The sequence below is a fragment of the Tigriopus californicus genome, chromosome 1 (assembly GCF_007210705.1).
Source record: "Tigriopus californicus strain San Diego chromosome 1, Tcal_SD_v2.1, whole genome shotgun sequence".
Classification (NCBI taxonomy): Eukaryota; Metazoa; Arthropoda; class Copepoda; order Harpacticoida; family Harpacticidae; genus Tigriopus; species Tigriopus californicus.
In genome coordinates, this window is record NC_081440.1 from 3,875,326 (window position 1) to 3,900,139 (window position 24,814).

The 24,814-nt window shown below is 43.3% G+C and overlaps 2 protein-coding genes across 4 annotated transcripts in view; both read left to right on the forward strand.

Moving 5' to 3' along the window:
• Positions 1–18,878, forward strand: part of LOC131880659 (netrin receptor UNC5C-like) — a 42,548-nt gene extending 23,670 nt beyond the window's left edge. For both annotated transcript variants that reach the window (XM_059227350.1, XM_059227342.1), the window contains exons 3-11: positions 7,398–7,501; positions 7,672–7,852; positions 10,072–10,242; positions 10,557–10,589; positions 11,207–11,371; positions 11,459–11,509; positions 15,131–15,277; positions 16,435–17,145; positions 17,217–18,878. In XM_059227350.1, the coding sequence (XP_059083333.1) occupies positions 7,398–7,501; positions 7,672–7,852; positions 10,072–10,242; positions 10,557–10,589; positions 11,207–11,371; positions 11,459–11,509; positions 15,131–15,277; positions 16,435–17,145; positions 17,217–18,631 (2,978 nt within the window). In that variant the 3' untranslated portion in view covers positions 18,632–18,878. The remainder of the gene's footprint in view (positions 1–7,397; positions 7,502–7,671; positions 7,853–10,071; positions 10,243–10,556; positions 10,590–11,206; positions 11,372–11,458; positions 11,510–15,130; positions 15,278–16,434; positions 17,146–17,216) is intronic.
• A 640-nt stretch (positions 18,879–19,518) lies between these two features.
• Positions 19,519–21,761, forward strand: LOC131880685 (aquaporin-10-like). Of its 2 annotated transcripts, XM_059227378.1 has the most exons (3): positions 19,519–19,803; positions 19,931–20,224; positions 21,119–21,761. In XM_059227378.1, the coding sequence occupies exons 2-3, from the start codon at positions 19,957–19,959 to the stop codon at positions 21,658–21,660; spliced, it is 810 nt and encodes a 269-aa protein (XP_059083361.1). In that variant the 5' UTR covers positions 19,519–19,803; positions 19,931–19,956; the 3' UTR covers positions 21,661–21,761. The 2 variants fall into 2 exon arrangements, with proteins under 2 accessions (XP_059083361.1, XP_059083354.1); XM_059227371.1 differs by lacking the exon at positions 19,519–19,803 and having other exon boundaries at positions 19,844–20,224.
• Positions 21,762–24,814: the final 3,053 nt, after the last annotated feature.

Sequence of the window (24,814 nt, forward strand, 5' to 3'; positions counted from 1 at the left end):
TCACCCCAATGTCATCAGTAACACTTTAGAACGGAATCCTCTTACCTAAGGCTTCAGAAGGCAATATACAATATACAAATAGGGACATGTGTTTGTGATCTTTATCCATCTGCTTGGGGCAAACAAAGAAGCCGAGCAGTTTTCGACATGTCCATGTCTGGGATTGTTCAAGAAGTTAGGGTTATCCTCTAATCGGCCTGAACCAATTATTGAATACGCATTACATCCCTGGGGCTTGCTCCTTCTTTTTTTGTGAGTGTCCCAGAGATGTGGGTTGCAGTGGGATATGTCTGGAACAGAGAAGCATGACTAATGTCCCCTCCTCTCTTATCTTGTCGGTGTAGTGGGCGAATGAATGGTTCTTCGTCAGGAAACCTGACACTTATCAAATTCCTTCTTTCTTCTGCTCTCCCTGGCATTGGCAAGTGTTCGTGTCCATTGATTTCCACGGGAAAAACGGAACCATTACGTCCAGTTCTTGGCGTCGCCAAATCATCATTTTTAGGGTTATAATCCAAAAAGAGTTGATACTATTACTTTGCACATGTGGAGGGAATTTGCTCGCTGTATTGAGGCTAAGAGAGGGATTTATTATTTTTGTTATTGTTCCTTTTCATCGAGGAGCGGGGTTTTTGTTCCAAATCTCGTATGTTCCTCACAAAATAGTGGACGACAAAAAACGGTCTGTGAAAGTAAGGATTTCCTCGCATCCCGAAGAGACAGCCCAAGATGAACCAGGATAGGCGAAAGAGAATGAAGAAGAGGAGGAGAAGGAAGAGGAAGAGGAGTGAGTGGAGATTTGAGGGAGAGGAGAGGGTGCCAAAAACCTCTCCATTCTGAAAGGGAGAGTTGGCCTGAGGCAAAAATGTTGTTATTTCTGGATTTGCTGTCGTTTGCCGATGAGAACATGAGTACATAACGAGCCTAGAGGACATATCCTATTCAGGGCAATACGTACTTCCATCCAGGGATTGTTTATTGTTTCTCTCGTTCCACGTCAAGTTGAAAGTTGTTGGACGTCATGATACGATCCCGTGCATTGGATTTGAAGGAATGCTACTTTAAAAGCTCTTCAAAATCGAGTTTATCTCTGGTTAAAGGCACCATTTCAGAGGAATTCAATTAGATTGCGGCTATTAGCTTAAGAGATCCGTCGCTGTCCAAGGATGAGCCATTCAAATATGGTAGACACTGCGAGGGCAGAGATTGTCCCTGATCCCTAGGATCTTCTCGAGTATGATACATCTTAGTTTCTGGATGATGAACAAGAACATTCCATTTGATGATCATAGATTATTGATTAATCCCAAGGGGATCGCGTACCTCTCCTCTTTCTCTTTCCCTCCGTACAGTATTGCTATATCCCACTGTGTCTGGTCTAGTTGGGAATTGGGATCCATCTCGATTCAGGAGGAACCAACCATCGAAGGGGAGTAACGGAATAGGAAATCTGGACGAAAACAAGGAAGCATCTTCTATAGGTGAATTGGCCTGGTTTGATGAGATATGCCAAAAGTGGACCACTGAAGGTTTATGGAACACAATTGAAACGAAAGATTGAGGTCACAATTATAGTAGGGAATTGTCTCATCATCAGATTATCCACTTGGTCAAAAAGGGATCAAAGTCCCATTACGTCGTCGAGCTTACAACCATAAAGCTCTGGAAGCAAGCAGGTCTTTGACAAAGCTCAGGGGAACACAAGAGGAAGCCTGTGGAACAATTCCCACAAAAAGGTGGCTTGTAATTTCCGCAAATATGCGGCAGTCCCATTTTTATTTGGCTTCTCACACTCTTTTCCGTATCCCAGGGTACTAAGTGCGAATCAAGAGAGCGAGGGCTTGAAGGTCCTCTTGCGATTTTTTTTCTTCGTGGAACATGGACCAGAACAATGTTACAAAGTGAGCTAATGCGCAAGGTGCAAGAAAACTTTCAAGGTAAAGCGAATTTGGAACAACCTCTGGTGCAGTAAACATTTTGGACCCAAGCTTGGACTTGGGATTGCCATTATATAGAGCTTGTACATGTAGAAAAGGAATTCGAAGCAATTGCGACACTACGTCTGATAATGAGAATGACAATGCAAAGCAAGGCGGTATTATTTCCTTTTCAAATTCGATAAATTATTCGCCTTTTTGAAAGTTACTTTGCCCTCTACTCTGCAATTTGTAAAATAACATGATGAAGAGGCAAGGCGCTCAATAAAGCATGATCGACGGGGGAAAGTCCTCGAAGCGGATCACTAAAACGCGTGACTAGGTTAATTGTGAAGAGCTTCACACTTTAGCCAAACTACTTTACATTAGTTTGGCCTCTTAACTTCGCTTTGCACTCTTTTGCTCCCTCTTCTTGAGAGAGCTTGAAAGAGGAATTGGTCCCCGTGAAGAAGTGAAAGGGAGCTTTTTGCCGTGAAGTGGGTTCTTTAAACTTGATTCATGCCATTAATGCCGTGTCCGAAAACTTTTCCTTGTCTTGGTTGCCCGGTTCGTTTCAGGGAAGCATGAACCTATTTGGTGCTACTCGTCAGGTTAGGTACCGATTGGTGTAAACAAAATATGTGTTAATTCTAGCCTAAATGGACTCACTCAGCTGTGATGGATGGTTCTCTTTGCTGAAACTATGCCTTACAGTCTAGAAGTGGTAAATTTGTCACTCCAAAAGCTCACGGATTTTTTTCGAAAGGTGTCTTTTGAATGACAAAGCAAAACCAGCTCCGTGAGTTGAGACAATTTTAAAAGTCATATCACTTCCCCCTGGATATGTCACCTGCACTTAAATCTTTGATTAAAGATAACATTAAGGAAATCATGATAACTCAAAATTGGGTTATCAATCGTAAGTTGACTTAAAAAAAAAATCCAGCCTATCAAGTGGCTTAGATTATCTTCATAATCTTTATCAGTATCGATTATCAAATTTTTAAGGCAAAATGACGAATTCGTAATTGAATTTATTGCACATTATTTTTGCACTGATTCCGTGGGAATTCACCCCGATTTACTCGCATTTAGTCCGACATGGACCCATCCCAGCGCGAATTGTTTGGGATTCCGTTTCCACAGACGAAGCCTGGCAATCTGAAGGTTAGTGATAAGTCAAAACAACCATGTTGTCCGAAAAAAGTCATGATATGGAGAGCTTACATGAACTGAGGAATCATGCATTTTATAGGAACATTAGTTCCAGGTTTACCATTTTGGATGCCTGCGCAGACAAAAATTAGGACACACCAATAGACACATAATTTAGTTAATTCTCATTTAAATTAATGAAATAGATATATCGAAATATTCCCAATATTTCATCAATGATAGTCTATTTTGTATATATTTGAAACAAATCAAAGAATGCTTCTCACCATTGTTCAGAATCCAGCGAATTTGATCTGCAATTAGTTTTTCTGCATTTTGTCATTCCTTCACTCAAACATGATCATCATTAATATTGAAAAGAATTTGCAATTCTGCTCTATAAAAATTGGAATAATCCATTCACATTTCCAATTCCCTATGATGAGAACCAATTGTCAAAACTGTTGTAGTAGCATCCCCTTTCAAAGTACAATTATTGGCTTACATTTTGGGATGGTCATATTTTACAACACTTGTCGTCCACGGCCGATCAGATAACGCGTCTTTCTCTCTCTCTTTAGTCTCTATCCCTATTAAACACAACACCCAGTCTGAATAGTCGAACATAGACAAAAAGAGATCAGGAGCTCTTTTGCGTGTGTGAGTTTCAAAGTGTCGGTGAGGAGAGAGAGAGGGAGAGAGGGAGGAATCGAGAATCGAGAATCGATTTTCTCCGAGGCGCTCTCTTATCTGTCCTTTGAAACCCCAGCCGCAAGACTGATGTGATTATAATTGACACAATCCCAGAGTAACAAAAAATGCGAGACCATTCGCCAAACATCGAGAGGGATATCGTGTTCGAAATCAACTCCACCGTTTCAGAAAACGGAATTGGATCGAGCTCTCTCTTGTGCTTTTTCTACGCCCTCTTTCTCTCTTTCTCTCTCATGGGACAAGCAGCTTGGACGGCTCAATTCCTGGAGAATCTCTAAACAGATTGACCAAGACAATAAAACTCTGTCCACACCCTGGAGCCTGAAAGAGCAATTGGCCGTCAAAGGCAGTTAACTCAATGTTGGAACCTGGGACCACACAGCCTCGGGGGTCGATTCTCGATTCCAATCACGTAGTTTGGTGACACTTTTGGTCGGTGTCACTTTCCGCCCGCTTTGCCTCCTCGATCCCTTGATGTTCTTCCTCCACTTCCAAACGCGGAACATGACCAATGGGAACCGCATGAGACCGCTGGAAGGGGACCAGATTTCAATGGGCAAAATGGCCTTGACACAATATGGGGCACAACATATTTCAGCCCTAGAGGCCGTTCGATTTCATTCTGAAGTTCGAAAGGTCAACATTAAGATATGTAGCTAGTGAGAATCAAAAGGCATAATACATGTGTAATGTGTTTTTGGCGCTTGCCTCTATTTGCGAGACACGGGTTACCCCCAATGGCAATGACTGATAGTTTTATCCCAATGGAAATTGGGAAAGAGAAGTTCATAGCATGATTGGTGGACGATAGAGAGTGGCTCATGGTCTGGGATTGCTACCGTTTACATAGGAGGGTTGGGCTGGTTTCCCCTGCTTGGTCTTCTTGTTCTGTAAATGGGGGGAAAATCGCTCTCTTCTCGGGAAACGTAAACAACTCATGTTACATTTCTATCGATTCTGTCCTCATGCAAAAACCTCGGGGTACTCTCTCTCTCTCTCGCTTTCTCTTGCTCTCTCTTTTCTTTTGTCTTGACTGAGCCGAGAATTGTAAAAAAATGGACGCACATAAAATTTAGGGATTTGAGGTATTTGAGAAGTAAAGGTGGTGTTCGCAGGTCGAGAAGAAGTTGTTTTTACAAGATGATTTATATTGTGATTTCAAGTCGATCCCTTTATATATTTGTTGCATGCACGCATCTAAAAGTGAGAGTTATTTTTTCCACGACCGTTTTTTGAACCATTTCAATAATCAAAAAGCTAAGACCGTTATTTGTCTCCAGAAACGTGATGGGTGTGAAATTGCTCTCGTAACTTTTAGAAATCCAAGCTTGGCATTTCACATTTGCGTTCAACAAATTCAAATCATCTCGATTATTTAGTGCTAAAACATTGCACGCGAAGTAATAGTGAGAGATATCTCACTTGAACAATTCTGGCTCTGATGTGGGACCCTGGTTTTTGTATATTCCAAGTTGATCTGCCATTTACTTTCTCCGGGTCCGTGGCAGATAACTTGATTAGTCCCCCTTCCTTTTCTCGAACCATGATTCCTTGCCCAGCTACAACAGAGGAGCCATATCCAGAGAACTGAACAGAAAGCGAGAGAGAGAGAGAGAGAGAGCAATGAAGGCATCACCCCAGTAATCTGGTAAAGGTTGACAGTTCCTTCGTGCCAGGGGGCACTAAAAACAAAAGTGCATTATACACTTCATTGGACATGGTTGGTAGAAGTGTAGCTACTTTGAACGCCATTCAAAAGGCAAAAACCTTCCTTGTGAGCGTCTGGCTCTCTCGGGTGGTGCTCATGTTCGTTCCTGTCTTAGCGTAAATGGAACGAGAAAATACCCTGTTGTTCCTAGAATGAAATGGCGCAAGATGAAGAGGCTGAAAAAAAAGTAATTTTCCACATAAATGGATCCGAAAAGTACTAATTGGATCCAAGATGCTGGTCTGGCACAGTAAGGAGCACACCACCGCCCCCAAATGAGGTCTGGGGAAGGGATTACGAGCGATTAGAGAAGAGGACAGATGAGAACAACCTCGCTTCTATCCGACGTAGATCCTGTCACTCACAATGAGGTTACGTTGCTCTTTCATTGAGATCTGACGTTCGTTCCAACTCGGTACGGGCTAGATGTGAATCTTGTTCCTCCTCGGTAGAAGTATAGAACTAATTACCATTGAACGGATATGATCTATGGCTCTAGTACTAGAACATGTGTTTCAACCCCAACTCTTGACTATTTGCAAGGTGGTACAGTTGCTTTTATTATGATGGCAAAAACAAGATGATTGGTGTTTCGTCAAGCAAAACGTTTAGTAGCTTAAACGATCTCAATGGAATGTTTTTTTAATGGGGTCAATGCAACAACACTGAAGTAGTGATCCATGATGTACTTCTTTCAAGGTCGTGGATCCGTCCAGTTAATGCACATTTGGAACAACAAAAAGGGATATTTTTTGTCTTTTGTCAGAAAAGCATTGACCCACATGAAAGAAGACTTTTCCACATGATGCAAAACTTTTGTTGGGAATGCGCGACTTCCCGGTCCTGCATTTCAAGTGCATACTTGACACTGCATGCATTTCACTGTCAAAGCTCAAATGTACAATATCATACCCAGGAATACAAGACCAAAAAGGCTCTGAGGCTAATAGTTATGAGGATAATCTTCAATAAATGGATCTGTCGGCAGGAAAGGCATTCTTAGACTTGCCCATAGTTCAGTCCATACTGCATGTTCCGAGTAAAATATACAGGGTTGCCAGAAATAAAGGTATTTTGACATTTACCTTTGAAAAAACGAACCGAACACTTATTCAATTCAAATTTCTCACACAAATGAGTGAACCCATACGTCGAAGTCCTCGGCAAACAAATTTTGTCATTTTCCATTTTTGGCTATAAAAAATACAGGAGCAATCTTATGAAGCCACCATTTGTCCCTATGAGCGGACAAAGCACAACAATCACGGGGAGAGAGTATAACGCGGCCTATTATCCTCCCTTGCCAACTGTGACGGCGTTCTGGCGGTCGCAAATGCAGGTCAAGTCGAGTGATACGCTCAGAGCTTCTCCTTCGAATGTTAGTTCATTATTTTGTTTATTATGAAATTGCCATTGCAGTCAGATTTCGTCCATAACCACCATGTTAACCCTTTCTGTCATTTTCGGCCACCCTGTACACGCTATAGTGCATGCAGAGGATACTATGTAGTTCTACTGTAGTAAGTAAGGGACGATCGAATCCCTTAGGGCATTCCAAATTTCCCGTACCCACATTAATCTTCATTTCCTCGGTCGATTGTCAGGCACCCCTCGATCCTTGGGACTGGCCCCGTTGCATCCGATAAGGAACGAGCACAAAAATCACGACCTGTTTTGAGTCGCCACATATCTTCGACTCCACACCCACACTTTTTTTCAATTGTGTTCCACATTCACGAGAAACGTAGTCGGTAGTTACCAATGTTAGGGAGGCATAAAAAAGGCCAGGAGGAACGAGATGTGGAAGGGGGGAGGAAACGATGGAATGAAGGTTGGCTGGCCATTGGAAGTGGTTCCAAAACCATTTGCCGAGATTAATCCTACCTTTCATTTGTCTCTTTCAGACCTACGCAAAGAGTTCGAGGTTCCTCCGTATTCCCAGACCGTGGAATTGGGGAGCCAAATTGAGTTGCGGTGCCATCCACCGGTGGGAAAGCCCGGGCCCAGGGTGAGTCCAGCTAATTGCTCCTCCAAGTTCTCTGATTGGATTGGATCAGGGAACCGTAATCCAGAATGTAGATTGTAATGTAGTTCCCAAAACCAAGTTTCAGTGTGGTGAATCATTGATAGGGAACATTTGACTTGATACCTGAAGACACTAACAACGGGTTCTTTCAGATATACTGGCTCAAGGACCGAGTGGAAATTCAGCCGGATCGTGACCCGAATTACATTCAGGCCGCCGATGGCCATCTCATTATTATTCAAACGAAGGCGAAAGACAATGCCAATTTCACTTGCGTGGCTGAGAATGTGTCCAATCGGCGTCTGAGTCCAGTGGCACGCCTTCAAGTTGTCGGTAAGGAAATAATTGAAACATCGGTTGACGGTCCCATGAAACTCCAATGCCCCACAACTAGTATAGATGAAGTTCGTTCAAGAGGTTTAATGAAAATATCAAAGCTTAATTTATGGTCTTGTTTAATGGCCCAGAAGATCTGCTAATTTATGAAAGTGACGGGAACTAAAATTTATGGGATTTGCCATTTATTGTTTCCCACTGTCCTGATTTCCCTAGGAATGCAGTCGGCCCAGTAAATGATAAAGTGGTTCGCCTTTAGGGCTCAAACTTTCCAATTGGAAGTTGGCAAAACATATTCATTCCTGTCAGAAAGTATCAGCTCAAGCCCAAAATGCACCAGCTACCCAATGGCACTCTTGACTTGTTCCCATTTGTTGTGGGGCCGCAAATATACACTCCATACCTATAAGTCACTATCCCATTGCACTTTCTACATTTGATCCAAAGATCCGTATAAAAATAATCCCCAACTTTGAAAGGGTTGAACCACCATTGGATCGAAAGCTTCCGATTTGTTTTGACTTTTGCCCATGAGCGTGGTTCCATTCAAATTCAAAGTAAGATCCCCGGAGATCTCTTCCAAGGCGGAATCTGGGTTGTGGGCGAGGCTTCGAGCTCAAAAGGGACTAGAGAGAGCAGATGGAGAGAAATGGGTCTGTCTGCAGTTTATCCTGTCTTTAAATTCGTTGTAGTGGTCATAAATTTCCCGGTGGGAAGTCTGTCCTTGGGAGAAGAGTAGTTCCACATTCCAACCCCTTTGAAGTTGCAATCGAGACTCTGGTGCTTTACGAGTACAATCCAGGGTTGAAGTGGTTAACAAAATATGAGGTTTTGACTATCAGCTCACTTTTAAAGATGGGGCATTTTGACTATTTTGATAATGTGCAACATTTAGAGTTCACAGTAAGGCTAAGTTTTCAACGAATTGGATCTCGTCACCCTGACTTGAGATGTGGAAGTATTTGAGATGCTGTGATATTTACACCCTCTACTTGCCAAGAATGAAATGAACTACTGAAAGTTTTCTATTTGGTGCATGGCCTAGTTTGAGAATGCAGCAAAGAACGAGTATTTATGGGGTTTTCCAGCCCCAAAGAGAACTCTTCTCAACTCGAGGAGCTCTAGAATGGCCCATTGCTTGTAAAAACTCCCACATTTAGACTTTTGCAAATGATCTGAACGACCTCAACCATCATAAGAAAATCGATAATTCCCGAGACGTAAAGTGGAAACTTTTATACTGGCGTTGATGGTCATTGACAAATGGCTTTTTTGCTCACATTTGCATACGGCTTAGCTTTTTGTGAGTGATTCAGTCAAGACGTCTAAGAAAGGGAAAAAACACCATGTTGGCCCATACCCGATCGCACTTTACTCACATATTCATTCAATAAGCGTAAAAACACATGATTATATCAGCCTTTTTCGATATCCCTTTTTTCCCAAGAACTGACCACAATGACTTTTCCTTTTCTTGTAACTTGGATATCATTGGTAACAAGAACACACGTGCCTCCCAAAATAAGGCATGAAACCAGATGGGATTGATGTTTATGAATTATTAATCCCTCAAGAATAAGGGGGTGCCCAATTTTCATGGGCGCTGAAAACGAAGTCGACGGGAGGCCGCTGTTGGTTCGCAGTAAGAAATATGACATGGATCTCTGTTGAAGTGTTATTGAGTCGTACCTTGGAAAGGCTGTTCTATTGCTAACCCGTCCTGAAAGTAGCCCTAATATCCATATCCATGCTGTACCAGAGCAGAACCTGCCTTGCATGCTGTTATGAAACTTAAGAGAGTTTCTTGAGCCACTTTCTAGATTAGGCAAGAGAAAGAGGAAGTTTTTGGAAAATCGGCAATCTTGGAGACAAGTTTATTTGAAAAGCCGTACTTTGAGGATTGAATCGACTTCAAGGGATTATATGGAGTCCTGGCCAAGGGCAATGATTATAATTTCTTTTAATTTCCACACTTCTGAATGGCCAGCTCTACTGTTTGCAGACCCCTGCCCATTATCCCGAAAATGTTTTGGCTGATTGAGTGTCATTTCAGTTTTGAGGTGCAATAACCTATAAGCTTTGTGCCGTTGCCACCGTTTGGTTCCCTCTAAACATGGCAATTAAAAGTAGCTTCGAGCTCTGAAATTCAAGTTGCAACAAAAGTGCATTCCTAACACTAATCCCAATGGTGGGTCTTGGTTGGTTCTTTGTTTTAGTGACCGGTGGATGGTCTGAATGGACTTCATGGTCTGATTGCAACTCCCACAGATGTGGACCCGGATTTCAGAGACGCGAGCGATTTTGCAACAATCCCAGCCCCATGTTTGGTGGATCCTATTGCCAAGGATCAGCGTTCCAGAAGAATGATTGCGACACTGTGTGCAAAGGTGAGAGTTGGACGCCTGTCTGAAAGAACCTGGGCAATGCGTTCCATTTCCAAGATTATTCAAGAGAACGTGTGTGAAATCTATGGTCTGGGTTTTCTTATTGTGAAGCTTTCGAGCGTGGGAAAAGTGGTCATTTTGAACCTTCTTTCTGTGTCTTGAGCGATTTTGGGCCGTGATGAATTGAAAGTCGTGGTTTTCTTGGGAAGTGTTCGTCCTTTTTTTTGTTGTACTAGTTGAGGACCCAACATAATCGTGTCGTCGAGTTTTGATGAATAACCACGTTTCTTGTCCTATTTTTCATATGGCCTATCCAGACGGAGTGTACGACCCAAAAACCGCCGTAACCGGTAAGTACTTTACAACCCACAAACCAAGACCGAAAAAAGATCATTTATTTAAGTCGTCTGCGGGAGACTCGAAAAAAGACTCGCTGGTTGGGGAGAGTTTGGGTTCGCAGCTTATGTTTTCTTCCTTCTGTCCGAGACAAATTGGTCTGCTCGAAAAGCGTTCCCAGACATTGGAACAATTTGTACACCCTCAACCATATACATTTATCCCTTTGGATTCGATATGAACCACGGGTTTGGAACAAACATGCAGGCCTGGCTGATTTTGATACAACCACAGAAGGGAATAAGCCAGATCCAAAGGGGAGCTTATCGCCCTAAGAGCTCATAATGCTGACTTGGTCCATATCTGGAACTTTTTTCTGTCGGAGATCTGTCAAGGACACTTGAAAATCTCTTTCGCTGCTATCTTGTCGAGGGGATAAAGTACTAGTGTGGCTGTCCATCAAAAAGGGAGCTTGACTTTTTTCCCCATGTTGACTCCACATTCAGCGAACCCTGAGGATTTGTTCGCATTAATTGCAGGGTTCCACTTAAAAGAAAACTTTTGAACTCGCAAGCTAGCTTCGTCGACAGATTATGAGTCCTGACTGAGAGAGCTGAATTGAACTTTGCAGCCAATGCCGGAGGTTGGAGTGCGTGGTCGGAGTGGTCCCTTTGTACTGTGGATTGTCTTCACCACCGACGAAGGCAGTGCAACGATCCCAAACCAGCCAATGGTGGCGAATTCTGCAAGGGACGCGATCACAGCATGGAAGTTTGCACAGGGGATATGTGCAAAGGTAAGTCAAACGACTGTCAAGGCGACACGTTCGCCCCCTTGCGGCCAATTTGATATTAACCATGTTTTATTATCATCCTCCTTCCAGAGAAGAGACAAACTGCCTTGATGAAGGAGTATGGAGGCGTTGGAGATGGAGGTAATACTCGTCAATAATTTTGGACCTGTTTGTAATTAGCCGTATGGAGTTGCAAGCGCTAATTAAAAGCTCACACTATTATTAGTGTGTTTCTTGACAGCGAACCCGAGCAAGGTTGTACATGTCGTGTCATACTGAAATATCTCACCCGAAATGGGCCCAAGTGTAAGGTGACTTGAACATGCAAATTTGACATTCAAATTAGCTGATCACGCTCCTTGTTCTCGAATGGAAAACAGGGAGGAGGAAAACATGGTCTGGAAAGCCTTGTCTTGTAGAGTGTGGTTCGGGTCCTCGAGGCTGAAAATCTTTGACTTTTACCAAACTGTTGACATCATTTTTTTGAGTTAAAGAAAGAATATTCTTTACCCTCAATCTCCCCTTGGCCCGAATATCGAGACAAGTGCTGAATTGACAAAAGGCAACATTCTCCCTACATCATCATTTTCATACCTGCAACGACGTACTATGCTATCCAGTCAGGCTCACAGGGACATGTTTTTCGTTCATTCAAACGGCTCTCAAGTGGTTTGATATTCCATGAATATTTTCCCCCTTTCCGGATTGGGGAAGCCCTCCAAAGCTCTAGTCGAGTTTGCATCATTTTCGATGCTTTAGCACAAATGATCCCTTGCCTCAAAGGCGATTTAAGAAACGGGATCGCGACATTTCAACTTTCTTTCAAAGACTCTTTGACACAAGAACTATCATGATATTGGATTATCAACCTTTCAATGTCGTTAAAGCAATCAGGTTTTTTTTTTTAATTATTTTGGGGGAGTCGAAAATATCCCAACCTAGAACAGGGTGTAAATCCAAAATTGGCATCATACATCCGACCTTAATGGCCTCACCCCTACCTACCCAAAGCCTTGAATGTCCCGGATTTTGAAGGCCATTGCCTCCCATCCACCATCCAAATACCCCTTCGACCCATTTCCCACCACTTCAAGGCCCACAACCTTGCGCCTAGCACACAAACACAGGCGTATAACAACGAACGGAGAGAACGCTCCAAAACACTGAATGTTAGTGTTCGTACAGCCTCCAACATGCCTGGTTTGAAGGAGGCCAAGTTCCCATTGAGAGCCCATAATTCTTTTGCAACGTTTAGCGCTGTCGATCCCATTTTAGCGTTGTTTTTAGCGCTTGTGAAAACGTTCCACACACTATTATTATGATTCTGAGATTACCGGATGTGAGAGAAGCTAGTGAAGAGGTGCAACTTGCATGTTTTGGTATGTGGAGGATATGCATATGGAGGGCCTTGAACGCTTCCATCTATTTAGTGCAGTGTGCATATTAAAATGTTTCTAGAGCCTCATGAACAAAGTTCGGGATGCTTGTGCTCTGAAAACTAAAACCTTGTGAAAAATGTTGCCATCCATAATTCAATGAGAATGCTCGAAGGGCGTGTAATGAGGGATCAAAGCAAAACCAGAAGTTGTACGTGAAGATGAAGATAAATGATATCTGTTGCAGTTTTTGGGAGCGAAAAGTCTCATTATTCCACAGAGAGAGAGAGAGAGAGAGCAATGTAACCTTAAGGGAGGAGTGCCCTTTTAAAAGGCCTTTAATTATGATTTGAGAGCCTCCAGAACGGCTTCTGGGCTTTTGGGAAATGCACAATGATTCGAGAATGCTCGTCAATGCAGGTGCCAACCAAATGCACTTTCAAAGCCCACAACTTTGAGCAACGGATCTATGTCCAAACTTATATTCACTGTTCCTACAAGATTTATGAAATCCTGAAACAGGTTTGTTTCTTGCATGTAGTTCCAATGGAGCAGTGCCATGGACCACCAAAGCTGCTAAATTTATCTCACATGTTTCCTAAATCCAACCCTGTTCTCACTTTTCCCACCTTGTCCCCTCCTAGAATTTTTGGGAACCTCCTGGTCCATTTGGCACAGTTCCACTTTTTGGACATTAGGAGCGCCAGCGCAAAGGGGGAGGAGGTTGGTTATATGTGGAGAAATCGCTCTCAAAGCTGAAAAAGTCAAAACTCCTTTTTCCTCTCAGATGAAAAGATAGAACGACGACACAAATCTAGTTCCAACCCAATTGATCTGGGTCCAATTTGGGGCGGAGCAACGAGCGCTAAAGGTATCTAAAACAAGGTACTGTTTGCGTTCACTTTAATCTTTTGGCATAGACGAGTGAAACCATCCGTTGGTTCTAGTGTCAATGGCCTCAGCTCATCGTGTTTTTGTTCCTCATTTGGAGGCAACCGAAAAGGAGAGAGAAAGGCTTTGGCGAGCATAAACAAAGACACCCTTTGAAACTGTGTTATCTACTTGGAACCTGATGCCAAAATTTGCTCCCAGTCTTCAAAGCTTCGGTCCCAATTGGAGCTCTGGATCTGAGAGATTTCCTCCCTTCAACAATGGATTGAGTTTCCTCAGACTTCACGACTAGCCTAACACCAGACTGACTGACACGTGAGAAACGAGAAAGGACGAAAGGGGAGCAAGAAAGAAGGCCTCCAAAGAACCAATTCCACCCTCACCCATCGTCCCACCCGACTAAGGCTATTCGGATTTGGTCCATAAAGTAGAATTCATGATCCACAGTGCACTCTTCTCGCCCCAAGAAGATCAGTACTATATCCAGGAACACATAGTAGAGTATGATAGACAGGGGTGGGTTAATCTCCATCCAAGTGCTCCTCCCACTTCTGCTTGCCCGTTGCGGAACTCGATTGTCTTCCCATCACTGACAAGGCCTGCAGACTTGACACACTAAAAGGATTGCCCATCTTAACTAAGAAGGAGGGAGAAACATGTCTTTGTGATCAGAAAGAGCCACACAATAGAAAACCATTTCCTCCGCGTCTCCAAAATGGAGCTATTGGGAAGTGATTTTCGCTCAGTGGAAGCATTGCCATTTGGAAAGGGGTTCGTTGGGTGCCCGAACCACCTCATAGGGTACAGGAAACTTGGGTCGGTTTTTGGAGCGAGAGGGAAGCATGTTATTATGAAAGCCTGGAAATGAAGATACAGAGGGTGAAGGCATTTGGAGGATGGAAGGAGGTGCGACACTGGTCTATTGATTTCCGATCCCTTCGCCGCTATCTCATTGTTTCGTTCACTCGGTTTTGACTTTGATTATGCTTGCTCTAATGGATTTTCTTCGTGGGAGAGTTTAAATTGGGCTTGGAAAGGATTGGGGGGGAAATGGTCGCGAAATCTTGGCTAAACAAAGCGGAAACTTCAATACGGATTCCAACTTTGAAGTTGACAAGTCGAGAATTTTCTTCCACTTGCCTGGTCACTGCTCGGAGTTTTTTACCCTCAAAAAGTCAAGCAAGTTTGGCTTGAAACCTTCTCAAGGATTTTTTTCCGGGCTAGCTTTTTCCACGCTTCTTTGTCGAAAGTCAAGTTTGGGGGTCTGACAAGCCTGAACGTTGTGGCATTTATCTTTGTTTCTAAGCAAATGGCACGATTCAAGAAAATCCCAGATGCCACTTGAAGCCAGCATATCGTTCTTTTAAACTGTGCACTTCTTTCTTGGATGGCAAATGCAGTTTTACGTCACTGAGGTTGACATATCGCGACTGCCAATTTTCTTCAATGCAGCTAGCTTCCACCGTGACTGAACCAACCTTTGTTACTTTTTCAGCTCAACAAGAGATGTTGGAAACAGACTTTTCATTGCTGGTTGGTCTCTCCGTGGCTTTATTGGTGTTCCTCATTGTCACGTTGTCTGCCGTTAAATTTCTACGGCACAAAAGTCGAAGTCCCTCGATGTACACCATGACAAATTTGAGTAAGTATGTTCTAAAACGGTTTTTTTTGAAGGCACCCTTGCTTTCATTTTAGTCACCTGACTTTTAGTGGGTGGTTTTGATAAATATGCAATTCCAAGTTTCGGGGAAGACGTGCGTGTAACTTCTCGAAGAAAGTTTAGGGAGTTATGCCCTCTCAACTTGAAAGGAACAGACCAGGATAAGGATGAATGGTGTATCATATGTTGCAGAAACACTTCACTCTGAACAGTAGATCACACATGTTGGTAATACTTGGTTGGATTAAACTGCAAAGACAAAGGAAGCTCGTCAAGTGCCCTCGGAAATGCTAATATGAACTATCATTACGGACAAATTCTGTCCCCAAGAGAGCACAGGGCAAGAATCCAGGTCACCTGAAACAAATCCAAGCGAGAATAAATTTGCTTTTGAATAACTTTAGCTTGGGCAGGCAAACTCGGGTCCATTTGCTCTGGTGAGGTGGTGACGGCCGAGAGAACCTCAACCAAAGTGGGAGAGACACGAGTTGTGTGAAATATCCCCTCCCTCACTTTGCTATGCCCTCATTTTGTAGTGGTGCAGAGTTTTTGTGGAACTTCTGACTTTCGGCAAATCCATAGATCCAATTCAGGGAGACGTCAGAAAGTTCTTTTCGTTCCAGACCTCTACTTCAACATTTGCTGCATGGGGGATGATTGACCCAGTGATAAGACACACTTTCCTTTGTTTTAATGATGGTAAAAAAAAGAGCACAGAGGATCGTTGTAATGGAGATTGCGCACGAAGTATTTGAGCGCAAAAAGGAAGAATGATCATCCTGTTTTGTACCTGAAACATCTCCAACTGTCTTTGGACTTATCGAACTTGCTTTCCCTTCTAGTTTTTTCCCCAATGCTTGACTTACTATCACAGAGCAAACCGTTTTTATTGGGATCAAATGGGAAGCATCTGAAGTTCAAGCCGTGATTGAAAGTTTCAATGAAAATGCAATAGAGGGTTTTCGGCACGAGGAAGAACACCCCATTTCACTTCCCTTCGCATTTCTCTTTCAACTGTTAGAAGATAATCTTTGGAAGCACGTCAAGAATCCATCTGATTTCCAAACAAGAAAGAAATCTCATCTCAAACCCCAGGTTTTCCGGACGAACTTTTGATTGCGAGCCCTTTTTATTTCCAGATTATCGAAGGGAATTCTCCAACGGCAATGGAGTGGCACCCACCCTCACCAAAGAGGAGGAGGCAGCCAAGCTTTTGGAGACTCGGCTCAGTGATATGGCCAGTAACAGCAATCAAACTTCCGCCTACAGCACCGAGGACAAGCCGTCGAATCCTCCGTTTCCCTCGGCAACCATTGTCGAGAATCTCTTCTATGACACCCCGACGCATTCGCCCTTTCTGGACGGAGGCAAAAAAGGTGGGAAAAAGTCGTTGCTGGCTTCGGCGTTGACCCTCTCCACGACAACCGGAGAGTCGCCACAGATGAGAATGAAGAACACTCAAATGGAGGAGGAACACCAATACGACATACCCTTCAGTCACCTCAATCCGGCCCGACCTAAATCTCATGAAGGCTCGAGGAGTGGTCTGGAAATGACCCCAAAGGTGACGCCCGCCATCAATCGAAGGCGCGTCGATTATAATGAGATGGATGCAACAATGATGGGCTCACCCCCTATTCTACCCAAGCCCCAGAGGCGAAGTCAAGGTTCAAACCGTACCAACAGCAATAGTGATGGAGGCTCAAGTTGGAGATACCCGCAGTTCGAAAGCTCCAGTTTATTGCAGCCTAGATTGATTGATGGCTCAACCGGTTGCTCAGCACCCATGCTTAAACAGGCTAGCGGGTGGTCTGGCTCCGAGAAAAGCTTAAACGCCTCTCTCTTCTCGGGTAAGCAATGCTTTACAATGTGCAAGATATCCTAGGAGCGACATTAAATCTTTATCGATATTTCTTTTCAGAATCTTCCCGACCACCTTCCTCTTGCTTTGGTGACATTTTGACTGGGGCTCAGAATCCATCCAATTCCTTGAGACAAAGTCTGTCTTCCAATGCCCTTGATCCCGACTGCTTTACCTTTGCCTCTGTTGGCCATGCCGGAAAGATCCTCTCTTTGCCGGAGCAAGGCGTGACTCTCACCATTCCAGAGGGAGCTTTGGAGCATGGCTTCACCGAGGAGATCTTCCTAGCCGTGATGACCGATGGCCGTGATCGGCCCAGGCTTTCCGACAACCAAACCTTACTCAGCCCAGTGGTTCTGGCGGGGCCGCCACGTCTTTCATTCAAGAAACCGGTGGTTTTGAGTTTTGGTCATTGTGCCAATCTAAAGATGGGCTCCTGGGAACTGGGTGTCTACCACTGTGATTCATTCTTCTCCGAGTCTGACGACACGCCGTGGGTCAAATTGGTCACAATCGGCCAAGAGTCCGCCGCCTCTCCTATCTTGGCCACTATGGACTTTGACAACTGTCAGATCATGTCCGATTTCCTCACGCGTTTCTGCATTGTCGGACAGTCCACCGTGGAAGAGCAAGCTTGCAAGGTGCTTCGACTCATGATTTTTGGCAAGCCAATCTCCGCGAGTTTGGACTATTGTCTTTGTGCCATGGTGATTGACGACACAGCCACAATGTACGATCGAACAGTCAGATCGTGTGCCAAACAAGGGTTCCACTTGCTTGAAAAGTCCCGGAGCTTCTATTTCCTCGACAGCGGGTCCAGCTTGGTGGTTACCATCACCGATTGCTCTACGGGTTGGTCACTGAAGCCAAAGACCCAGCAGACTATTGCCTTTGATCAGGTCTGGTCGGGCGGGGGCTTGGGTCTCGTTAAGGCCAATTATTCACTTCACCACGTCGATCCAACAGTACAAACCATAGCTTTCAAGCTCTCTGCCTTTCAAACCAACCACCCGGAAACCCGGCAATCCTTCACCGTCAACATCGACGTGACCCAAGGCCGGACCCCCGTTCCACCCCCCCTCCGATGTGGAAGCACCTCTCGGACTCACACAGTCGACTCCAGTGGAAGACACAGTGACGCAACAAATAATTCCTCCTCTTCCTCAGGGGTGCCATTTTCCTCGCCCACCTTTCGATTTCCATGTTCTATAAAGATCCAGCTCTGTCAGATGCTGGATTCGCCTCAAGAGACAGGACAAAACAATTGGCGGGCATTGGCCGCTGGATTGCGCTTGGAACGATTTTCCTCGTTCTTTTCGTCCAGACAAAGTCCCACTGAGACCATCCTCAATTTATGGGAGGTCCAGCGAGGCCTGGACAGCAATTGCGTGGCTGATTTGTTGAATTTGTTACGAGTGATTGGTCGACAAGACTGCGCACAAATCCTCGAGGAAGATTACGGTCCATGGATTTGAAGATGTCCCTCAAGCGTTTTGAGCCTTTGATTTTCATGTTTTATGTCAGATCTTTTATATAACTTGAATTCAAACGCCTACTTAAAGCAGCAAACTTGATTTACATGCTACTAGAGAAAAATAGCGCAAATGTCCACAGAAAAAAAATCCAATTTCAGCCTTTTTGCTAAACCATATTTGTCAAAAAGCTAAGAGTATTCAGCCCTTTAGTAAGAACTCTATAATATATGTTATTTCCCAAAATTGACGAGGGGGTGTGTTGCATTATTTATTCCCGGTCATTGAACTCCTATTCTGGAGAGCCGTCAGGATTTCTCGGGCTTCTTCTAAATTCATCTCAATCCATTCCTTTTCCAACCATGTAAGTCTTCTTCAAGCTATGGACGACACCCTTTCCTTAGGTCCACATGTACTTGAGGATTTCGAACATATCAGCACCCTCTCCCATTCTAAATGCCGTTCCAAAGAAAATATCCCTTCCTTGGGACTTCAGGGTACGCTGTCGTATTCAAATCCGATACCTTTTCCGATAATCCCAAAGATAAGTATGAATAAGAAATGTCCCTCCAGGCAAGCACTTTGACACGCCTTTTGAGGTTAAATCTCGAAGTATTCTTCCCAACTCAAGAGGGTGGGTGAGGATAGGGTGGGTAGTGCTTCACAACTATATCAATGGAGGGAATTGAACGCTTTCTCCTTGTTGATGAATAGCCAAGTTATTTTCCTCCAAAGTAAATTCCTCTCTATGATGGACAGACGAGCTAGCAGTAATCAAAAAATAAGCGTCCGACTCTCGAGCTTTGATTTATGGCCCGGATCAGTAGCGACATCAAATGCGTGAGGAAGTGTGTAAACAGGCATAATATCTCAAGTTCAAGAACAAAGTGCAGTACAGTGCCGCGTCCCCTGCTGTACATATGTGTAGAGCCGTCGAGTTTGAGATCTAGAATTAATTATTATCTTAACATCGTGTGAAATCTGGACAGTAAACATCATCACCGGAGAACATGACAGAATTCGTCAGTGACAGCATATAATCCAGGGCAAAACGATGCTGATACTACACATTTCTGAATAACTGGATTTGAGACTAATATCTCCATTCGCACTCGTCATTTCGAGGTCGTCTCACCAACTATTAAGCTCCACTTTCCGTCTTCCACTGTATTCAGGTAAAACTTACTTATCCATCCACGTCTCTTTCCCAAATTTCACTCCCAATTCTGTGTCTGGATTCTACTTATTCGTTGAGTTTTCCTTATCTCATCATGGCGTCTTTTTCAATTCGTGCCATTCCAGACGATTTTGAGACCCCGGGGTGGAACATGGGTCGAATCCTCAGGACAATCCGAGTTAGGAATCAAGTGGCTCGGGAATTCCTAGCGGAGTTCTTAGGAACCATGATCCTCATCCTCTTTGGCGATGGCGTTGTAGCTCAAGTCACGTTGAGTGAAGGTCTGGGGATGCCTAAGGGCAATTTCTTCACCATCAACTGGGGTTGGGGTTTGGGGGTTACCATGGCTGTGCTCATTGCGGGGGGCGTGTCCGGAGCCCATATCAATCCTGCCGTCACTTTGGCCATGGCTGTTATCGGTAAGTATTGCTATTCTGAGCAGGATAGGAGTATTGTAAAAACCATAATGTTTTTATGACAATTAAAGTCAAACTCTTTGCTTGCTTAAAAAGGATGCCTTATGCTTTGAGTAAATATGCATTCAGTGTTTGCATAGTGGAAGGATTGCATTGGAAATGATAAACGAGTTGTACATTGGTCAATTATTAGTTTTGGCTGCAATTTTTGCTAACATATTTATTCACAAAACGTAACATTAGCCTAATGACTGGACTAGTCCTTTGATTTGTGGACTAACATAGGACTATTATTAAAGTAAACCCTCTAATCTACTCCTCTTTAATGTTAAACAAGAGCATACACTGTTTAATGATAAATCTTTGAATGAAATATGTGCATTAACTACGTAAACGAACATAACATGAGAGGGGCTGCAATTTATATATTTGAAATTGTGCACCCTATGTATGGGTCAAAAATAAGTTGGGACATTTTGATAGCTTAATGGCAGTAGTAGATAAACATTTAAACTCAATTTCTGAGTTCAAGTATAAATAAGATCTTTTTAAGAGATGGGCTGAAAACGTCCTCAGCCGAAAAATGCTACAAACAAAATTGCACTTGCTTCTTTTGATTGATTTGCCCAAAACAAAGGCCCCGTATGAGATGATGTATTGAGGAACAAATATACCGAAGAACAATTAGTGAAGTCACTGAAATTAAGGACAAAGGAGTTTTTAAACCATTAAGTACGCCATTTTAGTCAGGTTCAAGCACAATTACGACATATTGAAAAAGGACCTAAAAGAGAGACTCTCAAATGTGACGAGTCCAAATACCTTGTTTATTGCGTAATTCCATCTACTCATGGGTTCGTAACATTCCACTGATCTTGCAATATTTCGTCATTTTAGGGAAGTTGCCATGGATCAAAATGTTCCATTATATGCTCGCTCAATATCTCGGAGCCTTTGTAGGCGCAGCCTTGGTCCATGCTAATTATTACGAAGCCCTGGTTGCATTCGAGACAGCTCAAGGCGAAAGTCTTATCCCAGGCACAGCCGGGATCTTTGCAACCTACCCGGCCGATTACCTTAGTAATGGGGGAGGATTTCTAGACCAGATCATCGGCACTGCACTTCTACTCATGGTGGTTTGTGCTGTGGGTGACCAACGAAACATGAAGATCTCGAGCCAAATGGCTCCTCTCTACGTCGGGTTCACGGTTCTAGCCATTGGCGTGTGTTTCGGTGTCAATTGTGGATATGCCATCAATCCTGCCCGAGATTTGGGACCGAGGCTGTGGACATTGATCGTCCATTGGGGAACGGGAACGTTTAGTTACGGAAACTATTGGTTCTATGTTCCCATTCTGGCCCCTTATTTGGGCGGCATCATTGGGGCTGGACTTTATTTCGTGTGTATTGAAAATAATTGGCCAGAGAAATTTGGATAGACTTCAGAGTAATAAGCTCAAATTCGTCTTGCCATTGAAGGAAATCTTACACAATGCATTCAATTTTTCTTCGACTGGACCAATAAATCTTATTGAATTGAGATGGTATGAGCAATTTTCTCCGCGGTTAAGCATCTTTTAGGGGGTTGCTTTTGGAAACACTCTTTGCACATTGGACACTCTCGGATAGATGGACTAGCATGGCAATTCTCGCACATCCAATGATCATTGGAACATGCATAAATTTGCACTTGGAACATCGGATTGAAGCACACGTAACACTCAAAGATGTCTTTGACCACTTGCAGTTGTTTTGGCAGTTCCTCCGTTTGCCTTTCCAATGCTTCAACGTTCATTGGTAAATCACTTTTACGGAGAGATGCGATGATCTCTTCTTTATAAATTCGAATATTTTGAATTTTTCTAATTATGATTGATTGCGGAGCTTTTCGTGGTAAAAGCAATTCTTTGCTTAAGCAACAACACCGTTCCAACATTGCCTTCAAAAAGTGGCATCGGAATTGGTAATCAGGTCTGTTCTCCACAAAGTCGAGGGCCACGTTCCATTTTTCAGCCTGAACGGCTGTCAGTACCAAACTATCCATATCTTTGACCGAATTCACCTTAAAATGATTGGATTTCATAATCAGTTGAGCCATCAATGGTCTCTCCGAAAGCAGAGCCAATTGCAGTGCAGTCATTCCATCCTTGTTCTTCAAAGTCACGTCCACTTTATGCAATTTGTTTCCCAATAGGAGCTGTACCAAAGGCACAGATCCAATTAAGACGGCTAAATGTATGCCGGTGTTCCCATTCAATTCGTCTTGAACATTGATTTTGAAACCTCGACTCTGAATAAAAAATTTCACTTGGGATTTCAAGTTGTAAAGACATGAATGAAGGAACAAAGTTGAATCATTAGGAGCACTTTTGATTGTTGGCGAGAACGTGATACCATCAGTGGTTTTGGATGTTTTAGGCTTAGAAATAACTATTCCTGTGGATTCAAGAAATATCGAATAATACACATAACTCATGAAGCACCAAAGAATGGTTTGACCCAAAATAGGATCGCTGTCTTCGATGAAATGCTGTACAAGGGTTAGGGCAACTATTTGCACTTCGGAATGTTCCATCACTGGTAGATTCAACAAAAAATCCCATCGGAAAGAATTCACAAACACAAGATTTCCATGTCCCACATCCTTAAGTACTAAGCTACACATGGGGCTTAACAAAGCATATTGCAGGATCATCACCTTTCTTGCATAGACACCCCAGAGAATGAGCGCAAAGTGAAGGGTCGCAACACTGGAATACCACGTGTTTTCCAGCAAATCTTCTACAGCGGTTTCAATTTTACGAAAATCCACTTGGGCGAGATTGGCCTTGGACTCCCAATCCGAGACCATTAATCGCGTGAGACTGTTCTGAGACTCGCAATCGTGTCTGGTAGTGGCTTGATCAAACTGGGAACAATTTTCAATGGTCGATTTAGCAGACTTGATGGCGTCCCCAAGACGATCAATGAGATCTAGAACCTCTGGAAGATCTCTGGCGACATATTGGCAGCTCAATAAATGTTTATAGACGATATGGGAGCTCAGAAGCATACGAAACATGAAGAAACAGATCAAGAACATTCGGTTAGACATCTTGCCAGCCGCGAGACTTTATCACTTTGTTTTGAAACTCAGTTGTCTTCAGGCGCGCGAAGAGGGAATCAGTGTCCCACATGGGGAATATAATTGTGCATAGTGTGAGAGTAGGGTAGCGGCAGACCCATGGGCGTGTATTTAATTGAACAGGCGTCTTGGTGATCTGCTTTCATCAAAAAGAGGAAGGATATGTAGTGGAGGTTTCGATTTAAACACCAAGTAGATGAAGAGTGCACGATTGTCGAGGATGAAGTTGAAAACTCCTGAAAGAACATCTTGTAACATTCCAAAAAGAAAAGTAGGTGTTATTAATCGGGTAATATTTGGAAAAGTGGAAAAGGCGGATTGAAGCCGGTCATCGCCAATCAACAAAAAAGAAAAGACACTACCGTAGAGGAGTGTTTTGTTATGTCAACGCCTGGAAAAGTAAAAAACTCTAGGAGAAAGCATGTTTCTCAATCCCTCACAAATGCTGCTTGGAAAAGTAAAACAATCCAGAGAAAAACATTTTTCTCAACCCCTTCCCAAGGCAGCTTGCCATCCATTCAAGAAAAAAAAAGTATTGACATCATCTAGCCAGAGGAGCAGGAAAAGGTGACTGATTTCTGCACAAACCAGATGATGATGCACGCCATTACAACCAATAGCTGACGATACTGGTGATGAAAATGCGGCACACCTCTAGTTTCTTACATTTCCCATTGAGGAAAAAACCTTGCGATGGGCCAGCTGTTCCCCTGACTTGCCTTTAGTTACGCAATAATTGAGGGATGCTAGTGGACTCTTTGCCTTTGCTTACCCCTTTCAGCCATCCTGGGTTTGATCTGGCCAGCTTCAAATCCATAAATGGCAGCATTGGGTAGCAATCTAGTTTGGGAAAGACCGGCCCATCAGGGAATATATATATATTCTTGATTCCTTGGTCAAAAGAAAACACGACCGAACGCGACAAGAAGCATCCGCATTTCTCAATGCAACGTACAGTATCACTAAACGGATTTTTCCTGCATCGGAAGTCCTTGCCATTAATCAAATCGAGAGGTTGCAAGTAGCCAAAGCAATGAGGACTTTCATTTAATTAAAGTGCTTATTCTAAAAGGACTACCTAAGGACTACAACGTAAGACTCCAAATTGTCATAAAACAACTCTCAGAGGGCTAAAAAAACGGCGACAAGATTCGTCGTACATGACGCAGCCACCTGAGTGAAACTGTATCAATCCTTTTATGTAGCCAACGATTCAAACCAGATTGAAGTAAACCTTAGTAAACGTGATAATGCCACGAATAATATCTTAATAGGGGAAGTAACATTTTCCTTAGAAATGTCTCCCTAAAATAACCAATTGTTAACGAGCTTGGAAGGGAAATATTTTGACCAAAAAGGCAGTTGATGTCTAGATAAAAAGAATTGCAGGCTCCTTTTAAGATATTTCCTTCCCCAAATATAAAAACAGTCGTCATTTTATAGATAGATAATATTAGGGCTCTTTAGTA